Consider the following 23,240-nt stretch of genomic DNA (forward strand, 5'->3'; position numbering starts at 1 on the left):
ACCTAGGACCTCCCTATTCACTTCACCTAGGACCTCCCTATTCACTTCACCTAGGACCTCCCTTTTCCCTTCACCTAGGACCTCACTATTCCCTTCACCTAGGACCTCACTATTCCCTTCGCCTAGGACCTCCCTATTCCCTGATGGGTAGTTTAGTCATGGAGGAGGAAATTAGATTTTACTTCCTACGATCCAAAACGACATATGACCTAATTATAGATTACATTAACCGAGTTTAAGATGTGTAGAAATCTATTCTTGATTGTACTTCGTATAGTTTAGATGACATTGTTCTCTGGAATCCAATTTCTTTAATCCATTGTTACACATCTACTTAGAATGTAGTCACGTGATAACATTGGAGACAAGTTTAGCTTGAAAGACTTACTTTAGAAAGAACATTGTGGCGGGATCAAACATCTCCTGTAGACTTTTCTTTTTTGTTTTGTTTTATAAACAGCTACTTTGCATGGAATGAGTAGGACAACAAAGGTGTAGAAACTTAAGAAACTAGATTCACATGCATTTATATTTCTAGGTTTTGATTCTTTCAAATATTAGACATGGCGATATTTTTGTTGATGTGTAGCATTAGCAAAACGGAAAGGAACAAGTTGAATATATAGTTAACAAACGGAGAACAGAAACAGATGTGTACATTGACCTTCAGGATAGCCACAGCTTAGTGACCAGATTAACTAAAGGAATAATCAATGACTGTTTGAATTATTTATACTGCAGCAAGTGTAATCCTTACAGATTTGAAAGACAAAAAGACAAAAGCACATTTCTTATTCCATATGCTAGGACTAATTCCTATTCATATATTTAAAGGAGCTGTTCTACATTTCTTTCCATTTACTTACACACTCAAATCTGGAGCAGCAGTGGCGTAGCTAGTGTGTGGGAGGGGGATCCAAATTTGAAAATTCCTCCGGGCCCCCACTTGATGGGTCCCCAAATGTGTGTCTGACATTTTTTTTTTACATTAAATATTAAGCCAAAGCCATGTTATCTAGCTAGTCATGTTAGTGACCATGTTGCAGATATTCCACACATTATTAAGTACATTATCTCATGTCATGATGTCAAAATGCAGTGGGCCCCTAAAGAAGCCCTAAAGAAGCCAAGCCTGATGGGCCCCTAAAGAAGCCCTAAAGAAGCCAAGCCTGATGGGCCTCCAATCCCAGGCTACGCCACTGCTGGAGCAGCATCCAATCATCTGCCAAGGAGTTGACCACTCATTAGTTGGACTCAACTCTTTCAAGTGCCCCTTCAAGTGAGTCCCGCTACATTCCGCACGGCTCAGCTCCCTACATGTAGGTGGTGCAGATAGCTGCCATGTCTGAGACTCGAGTGTCGCATCAAGTGACGTACTAGTTACAGTACCGAGAGGACATGCCCCCCCCCCCTCCCCAGCCTCACTTTGTTTATGTCATCGTCTATTGAGGCAGAGGAGAAAATCCGCTCGCGAAACTGGAAACACATTTCGATGATTGATAAAGTGAACATTTAGATTACAACATTGTTCCAGCACCAATGATAAATTGGCTGACAGCACAGAACAAGTTTCTCTTCTTGAAGTAAACCAACAGATTTTTTTTTCATTGTGGATTAATCTCCCCAACAAGTTGTCAAGGTAAAGTTGATATGACACATTCATGTCTAGCATCTGATGTCACAGAACGCAGGTGAAGGATATTGTAAAAGATATTGTAAAAAATGCAAACCAAAATTTTCTTTTTGACACATTTTTTTTATATTTGATATTATATCTAGACAGAGTGAAGTTTTTTGTATATCTCCAACGAATCTACATTTTTATGTTTATGATGTATTTTCCTATAAGGATTAAATGAAAAAAAAAAATAGAAACAACATCCTAGCAACAACTGCAGTGTTTTGTAGACCAGCAGACGTGACCCAGGTCATCACCATCATCATCAACAACAACCACCTTTTTTTAAAAAAAAAATAAATTCTTTTGTAAGTTTCTAGTGATTGATAAGTGTGTAAAGTACTGACTCTTTTTGCCTTGATGCTTGATTCCACTTTGACATTGTCTAATGAGCTCGGGAACTTAGTGTGTTCACCTCACGTGATACGATTGTATAATGAGCTCGGGAACTTAGTGTGTTCACCTCACGTGATACAATTGTCTAATGAGCTCGGGAACTTAGTGTGTTCACCTCACGTGATACAATTGTCTAATGAGCTCGGGAACTTAGTGTGTTCACCTCACGTGATACGATTGTCTAATGAGCTCGGGAACTTAGTGTGTTCACCTCACGTGATACGATTGTCTAATGAGCTCGGGAACTTAGTGTGTTCACCTCACGTGATACAATTGTCTAATGAGCTCGGGAACTTATTGTGTTCACCTCACGTGATACAATTGTCTAATGAGCTCGGGAACTTAGTGTGTTCACGTGATACGATTGTCTAATGAGCTTGGGAACTTAGTGTGTTCACCTCACGTGATACGATTGTCTAATGAGCTCGGGAACTTAGTGTGTTCACTTCACGTGATACGATTGTCTAATGAGCTCGGGAACTTAGTGTGTTCACCTCACGTGATACGATTGTCTAATGAGCTCGGGAACTTAGTGTGTTCACCTCACGTGATACGTTCAACGGTGAAACCAATCTTTGTAAACTTCATGTTCACACTCGCTGGGAAACGGATTAGTTTTCGGCCATATAATGAAAAAAGATTCAAAGCGACAACAAAACATCAAGTAACAAAAAAGAAACAAAAATAAGACAATGTATCCTTTATACAGCTGACCAAGTTTTGTAAGAGCGAATATTTGGTTCGTAATTACTAATGAAAGATAGCTGATCAAAATGAAACATTGTTTACCACAACCCTTTCTCCCCCACTCCGTCAATAAATCCTGATTAAGCGAATGTATAAATCTATTTTTTTAGATGACGGCGCTCAAAATGTTCCTGAGGTCTATTTATTTATTTCACTCTTGAATGTAGACAGCGAGAATACCCGCTATGTCTGTTCAAGGTAAAGGTTGTCTAGACCAAATTTAATTTTAGAAGATATTTCGAAAAAATTATAACGGTCAAACTATAGTGATGCCGATCAGCTAATTTCTCAAAGATAAACATCAACTGTCGAATTTCTAGGAAAATTTGTTAGAGCCGTTTTCGAGAACCTGGTCAAAGATTCCAGGTTTCGCCGATCAATTTACGAGCTGAATAGAGAAACTGCCATAAAATTTGCAGAGAGATTGAAAATGCAGCAGGACAAGTCCAGAGAGGTGCTACTACCGCTGCTTAATGTCCTCAGCTAGCCCACGGGATAAAACACCCCAGCAGGACACTTTGTTAGACCTCTCACATAGTCACATCAAAGTCACATGCTATGCTTCAAGTTGACGACTTCACCACGGAGAGGCAACAGTTTATGGAGCTATTAGAACAACACATTGTACTTTACTTCAATCTCCATTGTCGCAGAACTTGGCCTAAAGAGTTTCTAGTTCAAATATTCACTTTATTTTTCTATTAGTTTAGAGTGGACTCTTTTTGTAAAGCTGGTAATTACATTTATTTCGATACACAATCGCAGTAGACCAAAACGTATAGGCGACTTCTTGGATCAGACTACTAAGCTAACAGCCACTGGCAGATCACTTGTGAGGGGGGCTGGAGGCGGTTTAGCAGATGTTTGAAAAAGGGGGGGGTATCATTCATAGATATATTAAATTGTTTCGATTATTATATTTTTTTAAACACACTATATTTTATGATGAAACGATCAATCATCCTAAAACCATGTATAATAATCAGTATACTAAGCCCAAAACTCTTTATAGTAATCCGCCTTCTACTAAGCATTAAACCCTTCAAATAATCAGCATACTAAGCCCAAAACCCTTTATAATAATCAGCATACTAAGCCCAAAGTTGGATTCGGTAGAACAAGCCTCAGTCAATTTATGCTTTGATTCAGTATAAAGGTTATCTGTCTGAGACGTTTGTGACATTGGATATCATTACATGACAGATGTCAGACAAAATGACAACAAGAGTTATTTATGTCTGTAAAAGAAAAAAAATGTGATTTGAAAAATTCGGTGGCACTAGGTAAGGAGGTGGAGCAGTGGGGTGGGGGGGGGTAACGACGTCCTGTGGAGGGGAGGAAGTCTGACAGAGACATAACACAGGGGGGGGGGAGTTTCAAGACTGTCAGTGTGTTCAGATCTAAACATTTCATGTGTTTTAAAGAGTATTACCTTGAAAGGAAGTATGGAGACTTTTTTTTGGAGTGTTTGCGGTACGATTGAATAGACAATAGACAAATACCTGTCTCGTTTATTTGAATACCTGACGGCTCATTTCTTCTCCACACTGTGTGCGGATAGGAATTATACATTAGTTCAAAAACATTTTTTTTAGGAAACAAGGTGAGTAGCTGTTGATTAGTAAGATAAACCAAAATTTACACCTAGATATAAACCTAGATTTCTACCTAGATATAAAAAAAAACCCGTCCAGCCACTAACACTATGGTGAACATTAACGTTTTCTTTGTGTCATCACAACGTCCAGTTCAGCGACGTAGAAAGGCCAACGAATCAAACTGAGGGGGGGGGGGGATGACGGATGTAGCGACGTTCTTTGAATATTCCTTGAACCAAGTCATGTAGGGTCAGTGTGTGGCTCAGTGGTCAATCACTTAGGAGTCTTGGGTTGGAATCTCAGTGAAGACGGACTTTTTTTAATTTGGGGATTTTTTGGACGTCCCTGAGTGCAGCCAACTCTAATGGGTACCTGACATAAGTTGGTGGAAGTAAAAGTGGTTGATAGCTCTGCTGGCTACAGTGCACTCTCGTTAGCCGTTGGCCGTAGACATAGTGGACTCTTTTTAGGATTCTTAGGACGTCCCTGAGTGCAGCCAACTCTAATGAGTACCTGACATAAGTTGGGAAAGTTAAGGAGGTTGGTCGTTGTGCTGGCTACAGTACACCATCATTAACCGTACAAACAGTGGACCTTAGCATTATTATCCCTATTGATCACAAGGGCAACTTGACTGAGTAGTTTAACAAGGTGTCTTGCTATACATTGTTAAGTTGTTGCGATGTTACTTCCGGTTCGTGATTTGTGTTTTTCTATGTCCTGTAGAATGAGAAGCTTGAGCTTTACGTAATATCCCAACAAAGATGAAACGCAGTGAATAACGCATGTATTAGCCGGCAACACATTCAATACGTGAAACAAATAACTTGATAGATGTTCCTGTCATAAGCTAGTAGAAATACTTTATAAATAATTAAACCTAGCATCAAGTATGTTACTTCATTTCCATAGTGTGAACAATTTAATAAGAAATCTCCAACACTAGCCAACAACTTCACTAGACATATACCTCCTTCCCTTCTCAAGACTCAATAACAACTCTGTCAAATATTGCGCCGTCACTCTCTCTCCCCGACAGATTATTCCTCGTGCTTTGAGCCTGATTCTGGTAGGTGACTCTCAAGCTAGAACATGGTACGAGGTCACAACGAGGCTGTGACATGTAATATTTCTGATTTTCTGAAAGTTTCTTCTCCAAGGTCAAGTGTGCAGGAAACACACTTTTCTCCTTAATGTTCCCATCCACATCAAGGGATGTTACTCAGCAATCTAAGAGATGAAGACGTCACTCGATATTCAGCGTTTCTCTTGTCTTATACGTCTCTGGCTCTCGTCCGTTCTTATATTGTGTACTCTCTTTCTTAACACCAAACGTTTACAGGCCATGAGGCTAAGCATGATTGAACCCTTGGAGGATAATTGACTCTTAGGATAATTGACTTTAAGGTTGATTGACTCTAAGGGTAATTGACTCTAAAAATGATTGACTCTAAGGATGATTGAGTCTAAGGATGATTGAATCTAACGATAATTAAGTCTAGGGATGATTGATACCAAACATTATTGACTTTAAGGCTGATTGAGGCTAAGGATGATTGAATCTAATGATAATTAAGTCTAGGGATGATTGATACCAAACATTATTGACTTTAAGGCTGATTGAGGCTAAGGATGATTGAATCTAATGATAATTAAGTCTAGGGATGATTGATACCAAACATTATTGACTTTAAAGCTGATTGAGGCTAATGATGATTCGTCATGGTTAACACTGCCAGGAAGGATTCCTCTATTAGTCTGTCACTTTGTGTACCATGTTGAGATCTAGTTGGTTTTAGGATGTCCCAGTTAGTTAAACATTTGTAGTTCACTTCGCTGGTTTGCTCGCTGTGTCTAAACTTATTTGGTTTTAAACAAAAGTGAGTAAAAATGTTCAGGCAGCAGGATTCGAACCTATACAAAGAAAGAGGCCGGTGCATACAAAGCTTTAGATCTCTCGGCCACGATTCGATTGCTTAGAACTAGGTAGAGTGGTATTTGCTGTTGGTTACGGTTGAGTGCAATGTCAGGATAACCTTAACATTGGTTACTAATGACAGTAAAATATAGTTGATAGTTGATACCACATTCATTTAGATGTGAATTAATGAACCGCAACTTACTGTAAGACTCTTACTGTTATTTTGTTGTTTTTTATTTTCAGATAAGAAATAAACAAAGCAATGTATGACACCTGACATAGACATTTGAAAGAACTGTGGAGATTGGAAAGTATATTTAAAGTCTAAATTGAAATAATCTCTACATAATCTTATAGTGTTGAAACAGATCCCAACCAAAATGAAAATGGCGATGGGGCCAGCATATCTTCAATGGAATGTAAAATCAGTTCTGGTGATAGCAGCTTTGACCTTGGCATCAGTGCAGAGCCTAATGATCCCAATAAACGATGAGTTGAAACGTGACATTTTAACCAAACATAACGACCTGAGGAGACAGGTCATGGCCAGCTATATGATGGAACTCGTAAGTACAAACTTCTAATCACTTCAAGTCTTGTTCAACATTTCTTATGATAAAGTCTTGTTCGTCTTGTCTAATTACTTAAGCAGCGGTTCTCAACCTTTTAAGCTAGGTGGCCCCTTTTTTACAACCCCCCCCCCACTTTGCCGAAACCTTCACCCACCCACACACACACAGCAATAGAAAAATTGACAAAAACAATTCATATTTGCGATGGTTTTAGGCGACCCCTGGTAAATCGTCACACGACCCCCTCAAGGGGCTCGTGCCCCACAGGTTGAGAACCCCTGACTAAAAGCCTTGCTCATCTTTTCTAATCACTTAAAAGGCTAAAAGATACGTGAAGGTGAACAGAGACAGAATGTCAGTCGAGGTGAGACATTGATCACTAGTTAGCATTATAATACTTTATACACCGAGTTTTAAGATCCTTTTAAGCAATACAATTCCATTAGAGAAAGACGAAGACAGGTTGCCACGATGAAATAGAACCCAAAGAAAAGTGTTTGGAACTAAGAGAGGAAGACTGTGAGAGATGTTGGAACTAAGAGAGGAAGACTGCGAGAGATGTTGGAACTAAGAGAGGAAGACTGCGAGAGATGTTGGAACTAAGAGAGGAAGACTGTGAGAGATGTTGGAACTAAGAGAGGAAGACTGTGAGAGATGTTGGAACTAAGAGAGGAAGACTGCGAGAGATGTTGGAACTAAGAGAGGAAGACTGTGAGAGATGTTGGAACTAAGAGAGGAAGACTGCGAGAGATGTTGGAACTAAGAGAGGAAGACTGCGAGAGATGTTGGAACTAAGAGAGGAAGACTGTGAGAGATGTTGGAACTAAGAGAGGAAGACTGCGAGAGATGTTGGAACTAAGAGAGGAAGACTGCGAGAGATGTTGCAACTAAGAGAGGAAGACTGTGAGAGATGTTGGAACTAAGAGAGGAAGACTGCGAGAGATGTTGGAACTAAGAGAGGAAGACTGTGAGAGATGTTGGAACTAAGAGAGGAAGACTGTGAGAGATGTTGGAAATAAGAGAGGAAGACTGTGAGAGATGTTGGAACTAAGAGAGGAAGACTGTGAGAGATGTTGGAACTGAGAGAGGAAGACTGTGAGAGATGTTGGAACTAAGAGAGGAAGACTGCGAGAGATGTTGGAACTAAGAGAGGAAGACTGTGAGAGATGTTGGAAATAAGAGAGGAAGACTGTGAGAGATGTTGGAAATAAGAGAGGAAGACTGCGAGAGATGTTGGAAATAAGAGGTGAAGACTGCGAGAGATGTTGGAACTAAGAGAGGAAGACTGCGAGAGATGTTGGAACTAAGAGAGGAAGACTGTGAGAGATGTTGGAACTAAGAGAGGAAGACTGTGAGAGATGTTGGAACTAAGAGAGGAAGACTGTGAGAGATGTTGGAACTAAGAGAGGAAGACTGCGAGAGATGTTGGAAATAAGAGAGGAAGACTGTGAGAGATGTTGGAACTAAGAGAGGAAGACTGTGAGAGATGTTGGAACTGAGAGAGGAAGACTGTGAGAGATGTTGGAACTAAGAGAGGAAGACTGCGAGAGATGTTGGAACTAAGATAGGAAGACTGTGAGAGATGTTGGAACTAAGAGAGGAAGACTGTGAGAGATGTTGGAACTAAGAGAGGAAGACTGCGAGAGATGTTGGAAATAAGAGAGGAAGACTGCGAGAGATGTTGGAACTAAGAGAGGAAGACTATGAGAGATGTTGGAAATAAGAGAGGAAGACTGTGAGAGATGTTGGAACTAAGAGAGGAAGACTGTGAGAGATGTTGGAAATAAGAGAGGAAGACTGTGAGAGATGTTGGAACTAAGAGAGGAAGACTGTGAGAGATGTTGGAACTGAGAGAGGAAGACTGTGAGAGATGTTGGAACTAAGAGAGGAAGACTGCGAGAGATGTTGGAACTAAGAGAGGAAGACTGTGAGAGATGTTGGAAATAAGAGAGGAAGACTGTGAGAGATGTTGGAAATAAGAGAGGAAGACTGCGAGAGATGCTGGAAATAAATTGACTAAATAAACAAAGTCTAGGAACGCCATCTTGAAAGATCACTGTAGTCAACTCAATAATGAAAATTACTATTTTTTCTTCAAAAGAAATAACTTAGAAATCGGAATGTACAGGCTAGAAAGATTTACAAAAATCATGAAAGAGTTCATTAAAATACAATTTGTAACTCTTATAAATAACAACCAAACATTCGTAGTTATTAGGGACTTTCTTAGACCTGAGTTGACCTAAGGGGGATCACCTATTAACCCAACTGTCAACGGAGACCGATATTTTTTTAACAAAGTTTCTATTATTTGAATGTTCATACATTTAAGAAATACAAATCGTCTTTGGTGGCGGAATTACTACCGAATGACCAACTTGGCTGCTAACCAGATTCATAATTCCTGTAAATCTGTACGTAGCAACGGACAAAATCGAGGCGATAGAGTTGTAGGAGGGGCCCCAGTACAAGGGAGTTGATCACCCTAATCCCTCTTCAACTTTTCCCCTTTTTCTAAAGACCTCAATCTACATTCGTTGCCTAGGGCACCTAGAAGCCTAAGAACGGTTCTGAAATCATCTTTCTAAAAACACACCCCCATTTTATGAAACTTGGTCTATTTCGATGACTTTTGTCTATTTAGATGACCTTTGTTTATTTACATGACCTTTGTCTATTTAAATGAACTTTGTCTATTTAGACAGCTTATTAGAACTTACTGTATAAATCTAGCATGCTATAAGCATAACATAAATTCTGTAACCAAACTGCAATGCTTAACTTATCCATAAACAATACTTTGGAAAGGAATAGCTTTCACCCAATTGACCTATAAAGATAAAGCACTAAACAGTGTCCTCTCCATTTCTGTTTTGGATCTATACAAAATGGTATCACAGTCTTGGTAGTCTATTCTAACAACCAACTTACATTGCACTGAATAGTCAAGCGATCAAGCGATTATTGTACAAGATAAGTCTGGTCGGGAAGACGGGAGATTACTGTATAGTTCTACATAGTTCCCTCTTCTCTCTTTCTTCTACTTGTCTTTGTTGATTTATTGTGTGTGTGTGTGTTTAGCATACATTCTTCTATCATCAACACACAGAATAAAATGTCGATGTTTATATACGTTCTCTCGGGTACTTTGTACTGGTTTTTGTGGCGCGTCTTAGTGATTGGTGCAGAGGCGTAGCTATGGTCGGTGTCACCATGTTCGATTAGGTAATGGTGTAAGTTGACCCTTATAGACACTTTTCACATTTATTTTTTCGAATAAATCTTTATTTATTATTAAATATAAAAATTCGTATCTTGTTAGTCTCGCTTCTTTTAGGAAAAAAAACTTACTTTTATTTGTCAGTATTAATATATGGGTTTTACCCTTTGGTGTTACTCGATGCTGCCGGTTTGGTCTGTACCCTCGCGCTCTCTAGCGACAGAATATATAATTTAACGATAGTTCCTCATTGAACTGGACAGTAGACGACATACGGTAAAACGTTACAGATGTGGAAGGTATGAAAGACGTGTCTCTATGAAGTTACAGATGTGGAAGGTATGAAAGTCGTGTCTCTATGAAGTTACAGATGTGGAAGGTATGAAAGACGTGTCTCTATGAAGTTACAGATGTGGAAGGTATGAAAGACGTGTCTCTATGAAGTTACAGATGTGGAAGGTATGAAAGACGTGTCTCTATGAAGCCTGATTTATACCTGAGATTAAGTACGATAAGAAACAGTGCTAACGCCAGAGCACCGTGAGATGCCGTTCTTCATTGTCGTTCTTTGAGATGTCGTTCTTCCATGTCGTTCTTTGAGATGTGGTTCTTCAATATCGTTCTTTGAGATGTCGTTCTTCAATATCGTTCTTTGAGATGTCGTTCTTCAATGTCGTTCTTTGAGATTTCGTTCTTCAATATCGTTCGTTGAGATGTGGTTCTTCAATATCGTTCTTTGAGATGTCGTTCTTCAATATCTTTCTTTGAGATGTCGTTCTTCAATATCGTTCTTTGAGATGTCGTTCTTCAATGTCGTTCTTTGAGATGTGGTTCTTCAATATCGTTCTTCAATGTCGTTCTTTGAGATGTCGTTATACAATGTCGTTCTAAAATGTCGTTCTTTGAGATGTCGATCTTTGAGATTTCTTTCTTCTACCACTTTCAATCGAAAAGCCGCTCACAAAAAGACTTGTGAATGCCAAATTGCGTGGGAAGACTTGTAATCCAGAAGACTTGTAATCCAGAAGACTTGTAATCCAGAAGACTTGTAATCCAGAAGACTTGTAATCCAGAATACAGGTATTCTAAAGATGCTTCACAATTGTCTCACAGATCGAGGAATTTTTCAGACTGGGCTGCAAAGTGTCTGTTGAATCTTCATCCCTCGGAGAAATCTCGTGAAATGTGGCCCGACCAGAACCTGTTTAGTTGTTTCATTGTTTACTTCTATAATTTTCCTAGCTCAGACATTTCCACCGGAGCACCTTTGAGAGGCCGCGGAAACAGATGATCTTTACATCATCTGCCCTATAGACCACTAGGTCTGAAAGGGGAACTTTCTTTTACCTTTGAGAGATGAGATTCTCTCTGTTAAGTAAGTACAGCAAATATCGACATATCGAAGTCGAAGAACTATGCACATACAACCATATCAGTGTTTTCCTTTTTGATATCAAACAAAATAATTACCAATAATTAGTTGACTAATTGGTTAATTTTTTAATTGGTTCGTGTTTTGTCAGGTACAATAAATAATTGTTTAAGGCTTCAACTTGATCCGAGAATGGGTGTGGGAGAAATGTACAATTATTTAAGGCGACAAAAACCAATATATTTAACAACATCTGTGAATGCTAGAGGATTATTTTCATTTGCTGATATCAAACAAAACAATAAATAACTAACAATAATTGACTAATTGTTATTTTTTTGTTTCACGTATTATCTAAGCCAATGAATAATTGTGTAAACTTGATAAGAAAATGGGTGTGGGAGAAATATCGTGTTCAAACTTTTTACCAGCCAGACATAGAAAATAAAATAACTAGACTTGCAATTTTTTTTTCATATTAGATTTTTTTTTGAATAAGGTGTAGTAACGTAACATTTGAATGCTGTGTTGGTTTGGAGTCGACACCCTCTTTTAATTCAGTTGCGTATGTATCAGATTTAGAAAAAAAAATAGGTTTGCAAATGCTTTTTTCATTACAATATCAAATGACTGTCTTTTTCTGGTGGCTTAAGTATCGAGGTCATATTAACCGATAAAAAAAAATGTGTTGTAATTCACACCGTCTAGACATCATCAGGACACCTGAAACTCTTGAACCGTGGCTTAAGCCTGGAATGGCTAATGAAAACATTTGATTGAGACTTGCGCATGTCGTGTCACAGTGTTCAGTTGTCTTTCTTTGCAGCCTTCGCGAGAGAGAGTTCAGCTCTGAGAAGGACGTGGAGAGAACTAGGAAGTGTATACACAGAGCCAACTGGTGAAGTAGTTAGTGCACAAGACATGCTAGGCTAGGGATTTCTAGTTGACAACGTTTTAGTTAGTGAACATTGTGGAAATGTGGAAAGCGAGGTTGGTGAACAGAGAAGAGATAGATAGAGTGTAAAGAGAAGAGATAGGGAGAGTGTAAAGAGAAAAGGAGAAAAGAAATTGTGAATGAAAGAAAAAAAAGAGAAGGTTGTAGGTAGAGTTGGGTAGAATAGTGGGACAATAATAATAGAGTGATGGAAGAGTTGCGGTAGAATGGTTGTGTAATAATGGTAAAGTGGTAGAGTAGTGGTAGAGAAATGTTTCTCAAACTTTAGGCGAAGGCGCCTCTCTCCCCCCACACTTCATTGATCCCAAAAGAAATGTACACACACACACACACACTTACATTTTCCGTTTTTTTCTTTGCATAAATATTTACAAAAACTTGGAGGTCAAATTTACTTAATTATTGTTAATAAAAGCAAATCTAATTCGCTTTATTACAATACCCCTATTCAAGTCAGAACTTTATGGAGCCTGGGTGGAACCTGGAAACGGCTCTAACAATTTTTCCTTGAAAATTAACAGTTGATGTACACTGCTGAGAGTGTAATAACTATCAGGCGGGAGAACTCAAGTTTGACCACTATTTTTCAAAGTCAACAAAAGAGGTGCATTTCAATTTGACTATTAAAAAAAACATGCAACGTCGTCAGACTTAGTGTACTGATCAGTTGTTTATTAAATGTAATGAAGATTTCAGCGTGCAAATGCATGCCGCTTTTGATTTTTAAAATATTTTTATGTATATCTAATATAGATTACATCTAGATTCTAGGTCTAGAAGTAGTTCAATATCTAGATCTAGATAAGATTTTAAGAATTATAAATCAGAAAGTTAAGTAGATCTAGATCTAGCTCTATATAATGAAAGTATCAATAAATAATTATGCATTTAAAAAATTGTAGGCTGAGTGGCAAACCTCGTTGGGGCATCGAGCTAACCGTGCTAAGGACGAGTTCGAAGCTTGACTTGAGCAAAGATTTTTTAAAATTAATATTTTTGTTCGTAGTTATTTTTAATTGTTCAGTAGAAAAATATTCTTTCTCTAGATGAATAAGCTGAGACGGCAGGTTCCCCTTTCAGCCAGTAATGGGATCTGTAATAACTCCCAGCGTGGTCCGAGACAGCCAAGAAATGCAAAGTGTTTTCCTGAGTTCTGAGGTTTAGAATTGAACACTTGTGGAGTTTACAGCTTACTTTGTCTCACAGTAAGAAGAGCGCATGTCAGAAAAGGTGGAGAAAAGGGGGTGTCAAATTTAGTCTAGTAAGGAGGGGCGCAACACTAGCAAATATTATTATTCAAAGGACATTCGAGGTAACTAAATCGCACCCAAGTCTGCAATAGGTGTGACCATCCTAAGATCATTTTCTTCTTGCGTTAGACGTCTTTTGGCGAACTTTTTTTTTATTACGTAGAGCTTGTCACCATAAGGATGTACGACATTCGGAAGGCATTTGATGGTTCTCACATTGGAAACGTGAGACATAATACAGTTAGATAAGATGTTTTGAAATATCTTCGTCAAAAACTTTAGATTCAATATTGTCACAGACGCCTCTCAAGTAAAGATATGCATGTTTCAAAGTGTTACTGACTTACTGAAAATGTGAAACAATGTCTCTCAACCTATTTTAATTTTTTTTAAACGTCGCCATTGGACCGAGTGAATTTTATATCAACAATGGAAATACATTTTATTGTCCTTGAAAGTGAACCATAAACGCTGCAGTAGAGTGTGGTAAAGTGGTTTGAGTGTGGTTAATTGTAGTAGGGTGTGGTGAAATGTGATGCAGTGTGGTAAGGTGTGGTCGATTTTATTAAAATGTGGTGGAGTTTGGTAAAGAATGGCGGAGTGTGGTAAAGTGTGGTAGAGTGTGGTAAAGTGTGGTAAAGTGTGGTAAAGTGTGGTGAAATGTGTGGTTGAGTGTGGTAAAATGTGGTGGAGTTTTGTAAAGAATGGTGGAGTGTGATAAAAAGTGCAAAAGTGTGATGGATTGTGGTAAAGTGTGGTTGAATGTGGTAAAGTGTGGTAAAGTTGTAGTGAATTGTAGATAAAGTGGTAGTAGAGTTGTTGAAACAGTTGGATGGATGAGAAAGAATTAATATTAGTGTGTTAGTATTAGAGTGTGTAAGAGTAATGGAAGAATGTTGATGATGTGATGGTAGAGTGGTGTTAGAGGGATATCGGAGTAGTGGTGTTAGTGTGATGGTAGAGTGGTATTAGAATGGTGATAGAATGGTAGTTGAGTAGTACTGACACTCCTCACGAACAGAACCTTTGTTTTCTTACATCGCCTTTAGTTTTAGTATAAACGAGTTTATGGACGCTGTTAGAACTCAAGGTTTCGATACTTAGTATTGACTAAGACCTATCTAAAGATATCTCAAGTTCTCAACAGCTCACGGCTTTATCAGATCTGGATCTTTCATCTGAAGTCTAGACATTGAAGAGCACTACCTTTTTTCCTATCATTTTGTTGTTGAGGTGGAATTTTGTTTTGTGTCAGGGATAAGACATTTCAGTTTTCTAATTCTTTAGAGTTCCAGAGACACGAGAAGGATCCTAGGAATAACATATCCTTAGACAAGACACGTTGACCAAAGTCAGCCATAACAGAGAAGCTGAAAATAGGAAAGTGAAACCATGATCAATCCAAGTCAAACTTGGCATCGGGCCTTTCTTAGAAGACTTAAACTCTGTGGTCACCAGCTGGGAAGAGGCTTTGGAAGTCGCATATGACCGATCTCAGTGGAGTGCTTGCTGGCCAATGAGGCGCTGGAGGATCTAAGTTAGGCCAAAAATACAATACTCCTTCTCTGTTTGGGACCCCCTCAACTCAAGAAAACATTAGGAAACTGGAATAGACACAAAAAAAGCAGTGAGATTCATAACAAACGAATATTCACATTTGACTAGAGTAACACCTTTAGTGAAATCCGTAAATTTAGAAAGCCTTCAAAGTAAAGTAGCAATTATACATAAAACACTGAACCATAATCTTCAAATACAAAAACAAAATCTAATAAAATACTCAGGAAGACACAAAGATAAAGGCACACTCCTCGTCCCATATGCTAGGACAAATTTGTATAAATACTCCTTATTCTCTATTGCTATTAGAGCATGGAATGGGTTGCCTGAGCTAGCCAGGAAAACCAGTGACTTGGCAGAATTTAAGTCATTGGTTAACATGTATGACTATATGCATGAAGCGTAGGTCGTAATCATCTTCTTTTTTGAAATAACGTCTGTTTTTTATAAGATAAGATAAATAAATAAGAGACCTGACAATTTCGCTAATACTTTCTTCATGAAAATATAGTCTACTTAAAAAAAATAACTTTATCTACTAAGCAAAAATTGAATGTAAGCTCTTTCTAAGCTCAGATACTAATAGTGAAAGTCTTATTCAGTGAAACTATATCTACAATGACTAGAAACATTAAAATGGAAAGTCTGACTATCTTGGTCACACACGAACGTAGACACAGAGATGACCAACGAGAAGTTAAATGTAGGCACAAGTCTGGGCTACGATGACGTCATCGTGGTGCTAAAACGGAAATCTGAAAGTGGTCAGCTCAAGTGTCCCTTAATTGGTCATTACTTGCTTTTGACACATTTTTTTTTGTCTAAAAGTACTTTGGTCACGTGATTGTCGGCAGACTATGTCAGACTATCAAAGAATTCATCTCTGAATCATCTTAAACGCTGAGTAATTTCATTGCACTGTCAATTTTATGGATGTCTCTATTAGTGTAGGCGTGGGATATTCTCCAGCTGTGAATCCCCACACCCCCATTATTCTTTAAACTGTGTCAGAAGTGTATTTTCTAAATAATCAAATCCTACAGAAAAAAAAATGTATAAAAATAAACTCTTCAGCTATCATTTCTATTGGAACACTCGCATTTCAAACTCTAGACACCTTTTCGTTAACAAAGTGTGGCTCTAAATGGAACTTCAGAATGTATAATAACTACGTTGGTACTACTTGAGTAGGCTTATATCAATGAAAACCGAAGGTTGGAATGATGTTGCAAAAAATCGCCTTTACAATAATTTTAAACATTTTACAAACGTATACTTAGCATGTTTATAAAGCCAGAACTTCAGCTTGAAGCCAGGACCAGGTTGTGAAATATTTAAAAAAAAATGGGTTTAGTTTTATTTCATGTGCATAAAACTTTCATAAATTTCTTGAATTATGCAAGACCTCAGCGTGTTCGAAATCCTGATCTAGATTACAAGACATCACAATGCCGTGGAAAATATGTTAATTACATGTCTGTATGCCTTTTTTGAACAATTGCTTGAGTCTAGTGAATACTGCATCTGTCAGGCTTGTTGCAGGCTCAGTGTGCCAATCTCTTTTGTGGACCAGAGGGGGAAGTGCCCTGGGAGAAAGTTTCCTTGCTGCTCTAAGGCGTTCAGTGAACACAATTCAGATCAGGTTTTTGTAAATGAATATACAAGAATCTTGTTAGTAAGGTTATATATATATATACACTTAATCTATTCAGGCGTTAACTCTTCCTCCAGGTCATGCTCCACTAGTTTCTGTCTAGATCAGGGGTGGGCAACCTTTTTGTATCGAGGGCCGCATTTGTCTAAATTTGGGAATGGCGGGCCGCATATGTATATACAGCTTAGAAAGATACTCAAGCTGTGTAGAATTGCTTTTAATTCATGTTTACACTGTATTATATATTTTTTTCCACACTCCACGCTAAGGAATTACAACAAGAGTAGGACATTTTTAAAATCAAATTAAGAATTTTTTTAAATTGCTGTTGTCTTTTTATATTACAATATCCCCACCAATATACCGTTGTACTTAATGTGCAGTATTTTACTTTTTACACTCGTGCATAATGTTCCGGAACTGTGGAACTAGCTTACTAGTTGTTACCCTTGTGTTGTGACTGCTGTCAAATTACAGTCAGTCAAAATCGACCAGTAATTATACTTGTTTAGTCCCCCCCCCCCCACCCAAACAAAATGCAAAAAAAAAAATGCTCGATCACTGGATGAGACAATATATGTTCCGGAAGTTAAATGTTGGGAGGAGCAAAGCATGCCCTAGTGGAGATTCACCATAGAATGCTGACCATGTCCTTCAATGTTGCAAACTAAATCAAGGGACCCGTAAAGGACTCTGTCCCCAAAGCCCTCCTATAGAACCAAAGCTATTCGGAGATCTGCCTGATCTGGAAACCATTGCGCGGTTCATCTCAGAAATAGGATTACTGATCTGAACCCTCCAACATGTAAAATGAGAACAGAGAAGAAGAAGAAGAACTGATGTATGTGTACACAAATTGTGTTAACAGCAGCACATTTTTTAAGTGTGGAAATACAGCCTCTGACACCCATAAGACTCCTGTGGAGGTACTGACTGGAGCTTCTCTTTGGAGTTATGTCCCCTGGAGCTGAATCAGTTTCTGCGCTAAATGGTGAGCTGATGTTATTGAAAACTGGTTCTTGACGTCTTAAAATTTGCTTTTATAAATTGTAAGTTATCTAAATATGTTTTGTACTTTTAATCATTTCACTATTTAACCTGTTTTCTTTTGCTTGCTTGTAGAAATGGGAAGGCCTTGTTTGAAAAGATTTAACATCCATTTACATTTCATATGCAAGAAATTCATTGCAATAATGAAACCTGAAATCTGTCTTCAACTCTTTAGAAATATTGGTAACAAGGTCACAATCAATGTCCTTCAAGTAACAGAACAATTTCTTCCTTGAGATTTTATAGTGTTCTCGTTTACCTTGCCCATGCTAAGATAGCGGATATATTGGATTAGTTAGATCATAATCGGAGCTACCTGTGGTTAATACCCCTACGTCTAATAAGTTTGTTTACTATGTCAATGTTATTCTATGCATGCATATTTAGTAGAAATTGTATGCAGCTTTGTGCAAACTTTCCTGTTTAAAGTTTATGGTAGGGGTATAAAAAAACAACTATTTTACTCAGTCAACATTCAACATAGTTCTTCATAGCATTGAATAAATACTGATCAGTGATTATGTCTTGAATTCAGTGTATTGATATATAGTATAGCCAATAAGCAATATCTTCGTTTGATTGAAACTTTTTATAATGACAGTTTTAGTAATTTATATTTATATTAATTTTAATATATTTGCATTTTTATAAGTATATACTGTGGGTACACCTGATTTCTGTAGGTGTCGGCGGGCCGCATAAAACACTCCGGCGGGCCGCATGTGGCCCGCGAGCCATAATTTGCCCACCTCTGGTCTAGATATGTTTATATGTTTGGATAAAGACCTATTGCTCAAATTTTATGCGCCCTTCCAACGTTTAACATCAGTTGTCTCATAGTTGGCCAAATCTGGTCACACACTGGTCTATTTACATTTTGTTTTATTTTTTTATTTTTTTATTAATTTAACGAATTAATTATATTCTTTAGAACTTCGTTCGTTTAGCGTTAAGTGCTTATGAAAGGCGAAAATCACTTTCATTCGTCTGCACCTGAAAGACAAACTGCACAAGTTTCAGATTCAAAAATGTGTCATGTGATGAATACAATTTCTCCAATGGTAACAGAGAGCCAAATATTAATTAATGGAGAGATGCAAACAGAGGCTCAGATATTGCGAGATGCAAACAGTGGCTCAGATATTGCGAGATGCAAACAGTGGCTCAGATATTGCGAGATGCCAACAGTAGCTCAGATATTGCGAGATGCCAACAGTGGCTCAGATATTGCGAGATGCAAACAGTAGCTCAGATATTGCGAGATGCAAACAGTGGCTCAGATATTGCGAGATGCCAACAGTAGCTCAGATATTGCGAGATGCAAACAGTGGCTCAGATATTGCGAGATGCCAACAGTAGCTCAGATATTGCGAGATGCAAACAGTGGCTCAGATATTGCGAGATGCCAACAGTAGCTCAGATATTGCGAGATGCAAACAGTGGCTCAGATATTGCGAGATGCAAACAGTGGCTCAGATATTGCGAGATGCCAACAGTAGCTCAGATATTGCGAGATGCAAACAGTGGCTCAGATATTGCGAGATGCAAACAGTGGCTCAGATATTGCGAGATGCCAACAGTAGCTTAGATATTGCGAGATGCAAACAGTGGCTCAGATATTGCGAGATGCCAACAGTAGCTCAGATATTGCGAGATGCAAACAGTAGCTCAGATATTGCGAGATGCAAACAGTAGCTCAGATATTGCGAGATGCAAACAGTGGCTCAGATATTGCGAGATGCAAACAGTGGCTCAGATATTGCGAGATGCCAACAGTAGCTCAGATATTGCGAGATGCAAACAGTGGCTCAGATATTGCGAGATGCCAACAGTAGCTCAGATATTGCGAGATGCAAACAGTGGCTCAGATATTGCGAGATGCCAACAGTGGCTCAGATATTGCGAGATGCCAACAGTGGCTCAGATATTGCGAGATGCCAACAGTGGCTCAGATATTGCGAGATGCCAATAGTAGCTCAGATATTGCGAGATGCCAACAGTGGCTCAGATATTGCGAGATGCCAACAGTAGCTCAGATATTGCGAGATGCAAACAGTGGCTCAGATATTGCGAGATGCAAACAGTGGCTCAGATATTGCGAGATGCCAACAGTGGCTCAGATATTGCGAGATGCCAACAGTGGCTCAGATATTGCGAGATGCCAACAGTAGCTCAGATATTGCGAGATGCCAACAGTGGCTCAGATATTGCGAGATGCAAACAGTAGCTCAGATATTGGGAGATGCAAACAGTGACTTCTATCGCGAGATGCATTCAGTGGCTCGGATATTACTTTATACAGAAAATGAAATAGAAAAACTTTTGTGTGTCTGTGTCTGTGTGCGTATACAAATGTGAGTGTGTATGTTACATGCGCCTATATATGTGTGTTATATGTTCGTGCGTGAATGCTAAACAGGTGGAAAAAAAAACAAGCAGAGAGAGAAAGAGAGAGAGAGAGAGGAGAGAGAGAGAGAGAGAGAGAGAGAGAGAGAGGAGAGAGTTTATTACAAAGGGAGATAATAAAACAAAATAAAAAGTAAAGTTTTTCTACACAACAGACGACTAACAAGGGCAAAGAAGAATGATTTTGTGTGTATGTGTGGTTGTGTGGAGAAAAGAAAATAAGCAGCAACGAGAGTGTTGGTGACCCACACACACACAGACAGAGAGAGAGAGAGAGAGACAGAGAGAGAGCTGGAGTAACAAACTAAAGATATAGCACCAAAAACAAAAGAGAAAGAATGAAAAAAGAGAAAACTCTGTTTAGACTGACACACTGTAACTAATTGGGTCACGTCGGTCTCTTCTGATAATTACATCACCGAAAGATGATAACTAATATGAAAACCACAATGAACATTTAGAGAGAGAGAGAGAGAGATGTAATAAGAACATAACCTATTGTATGTTCTCAAACTAATTGGTCAATTGTATTTCTGCTGGTGTCTGTTGCAAGCTCGACACCCTCGTGGCTCACGTCTGCTTGCAAGATATGTCACCACGCTTTCTTAACTGGTCGACACGATTCCGACTTGCCATAACACTGGCCATCACTGTACGTGTTAGAAGCTGCTATTTTTAGCTCTGCGTAGCCATGAATATTTGAGTTAGCTTCCAAACATTTCTGACACAGTCTATGCACAGTGCAGCATGTCTGACAAAAAAAAAATGCTATATGACTGACAGGGAACATGTTTGTCTTTGAATGTAACATGAAGAAAAGTAAATCTAATATTCTGGATTACAAATGCAAAGAAAAATAGAAATGATGTGTGTGTTAGATTACATTTTGAAACTTCGTATGGATTCATTGCCTTAGTTATGGAAGTTTGTTTTTTTAGAAAGCTTATATCAACTCACTCTGTCTGTCTGTCTGGTAACAGGTTTGTCCACGTTATTTCTCCCAAACCCAATCTCAGACCAAGAATCAATATAAAATAACTGACAAACTTCATAGCTCATGTTGTCTATCCATGACACACTTCACAACTCAGGTCTTCTATCCATGACACACTTCACAACTCAGGTCTTCTATCCATGACACACTTCACAACTCAGGTCTTCTATCCATGACACACTTCATAGCTCATGTTGTCTATCCATGACACACTTCACAACTCAGGTCTTCTATCCATGACACACTTCACAACTCAGGTCTTCTATCCATGACACACTTCATAGCTCATGTTGTCTATCCATGACACACTTCACAACTCAGATCTTCTATCCATGACACACTTCATAAATCAGGTCTTCTATCCATGACCCAGCTCATAACTCATGTTGTCTATCCATGACACACTTCATAGTTCATGTCGTACATCCCTGACACAATTTATAACTCTGTTCGTCTATCCTTGACACACTTCATAGCTAAGGTCGTCTATCACTGACGCAATTCTTAACTCATGTCGTACATCCCTGACACAATTTATAACTCATGTTGTCTATCCCTGAAACATTCGTCTTTCTCTGACAGGGTTGGGACGACACTCTGGCACGCAAGGCTGAACAGTTTGCCTCCAGCTGTCGCTACGAGCGTCCATCGTCGCAAGAGTATGACGCTGGCTACAACATAGCCATCAGACGCCGCCACATTCTAGAGAGAGATTCGGACATGATCAAAGAATTGGTCAACAGTACAGTGGACGGCTGGGCAAGGTCAAGGGAAAATTATGTCTATGGTAGCCACTGCGGCCAAGGTTGTAACTATGCCCAGGTAAGTTTCATTTATAAAGACATCAGACGGTTTACACATTTCATTATCTTGTCTGTAATAGTGACTTCATTAAATCTTGTGATTGCGCTAGTTATTTTAAGGTAGCATACTTTGTAGCACGATATTACCTTAATCCTGCTTGTTTCATGTTTCTATTGTGTGTATTCACTTGGACTGACTTTCTTATCACGTTCATGTTACCATGTAGCTCAACTTAATGAATATCTACGAAGGTTCAGAGTTTGAAGAATAAAGTTTAGTCTGGAGCTTTCTTTTTTCAAACCTTATAGGTTGAAGCTCATCAAGAAGTTTGTTAATATCTTGCTGTGATCATTACATCGTGCATTCACAGAAAGAATTTGTAGCTATTTAATATATGTATATCCTCTCTACCTTGTCCTACTCTATATGCACACCTTTTGTAAGACATCATTTCATACATACATTCGCTCGTATGGACATCTATATCCACACCTTCTCTAAGACATCATTTCATACATACATTCGCTCGTATGGACATCTATATACATTATTACAATTATTGGTTTTATAATTATTGTTTTTGTATTGTAGATGATTCAGGCTGAATCTGAAAATATTGGATGTGCTGTTGAAAACTGTGACAACAGAATGCACCGTTATGAACGCTGGATTCCAGACAAGTTTACTCTGATCGTCTGTTTCTACAGCCCCTGGTAGATAACCTGTTTTAAGTTGTTCAAACTTCTTAATTAAAACTAGTATTAAACGTACTTCAGCAACGGAACAATACACCTGCAAACCAGGGATATAAAGGTGCTATATCACATTTGCAAAGGGTTTGATTTAGTTAATTACTTGCCTTGAGCGTAGGCAATGTTAATTCATAAGGAGTAGAAAACATAAATTTCCATTTCCAACCAAAAACAACAAAACTCTAGGAGGAAAAACGTTACGTACAGAAGCAGTGTTTGGGTGTGGCCAATGGGCCAAGCCATCAACCATTAATAATATATGATTCGTAGCTATTTTGACCTTTTGTTAGCTGTTCAAATCATGTCAAAAG

General features: G+C 38.5%; 1 protein-coding gene across 4 annotated transcripts in view; it reads left to right on the forward strand.

Moving 5' to 3' along the window:
• Positions 1-23,240, forward strand: part of LOC106069888 (uncharacterized) — a 40,015-nt gene that overhangs the window by 7,386 nt on the left and 9,389 nt on the right. Inside the window, exons 1-4 of one of the 4 annotated variants that reach the window (XM_056020857.1) lie at positions 1,401-1,639; positions 6,584-6,906; positions 21,956-22,195; positions 22,769-22,890. In XM_056020857.1, coding sequence (XP_055876832.1) covers positions 6,721-6,906; positions 21,956-22,195; positions 22,769-22,890 — 548 coding nt within the window. In that variant the 5' untranslated portion in view covers positions 1,401-1,639; positions 6,584-6,720. Of the gene's footprint in view, positions 1-1,400; positions 1,640-1,669; positions 1,692-4,199; positions 4,425-6,583; positions 6,907-21,955; positions 22,196-22,768; positions 22,891-23,240 lie in introns of those variants that run through there. The other 3 variants (XM_056020860.1, XM_056020859.1, XM_056020858.1) reach the window with 3 other exon arrangements.

Source organism: Biomphalaria glabrata, chromosome 2, assembly GCF_947242115.1.
Source record: "Biomphalaria glabrata chromosome 2, xgBioGlab47.1, whole genome shotgun sequence".
NCBI classification, from domain to species: Eukaryota; Metazoa; Mollusca; class Gastropoda; family Planorbidae; genus Biomphalaria; species Biomphalaria glabrata.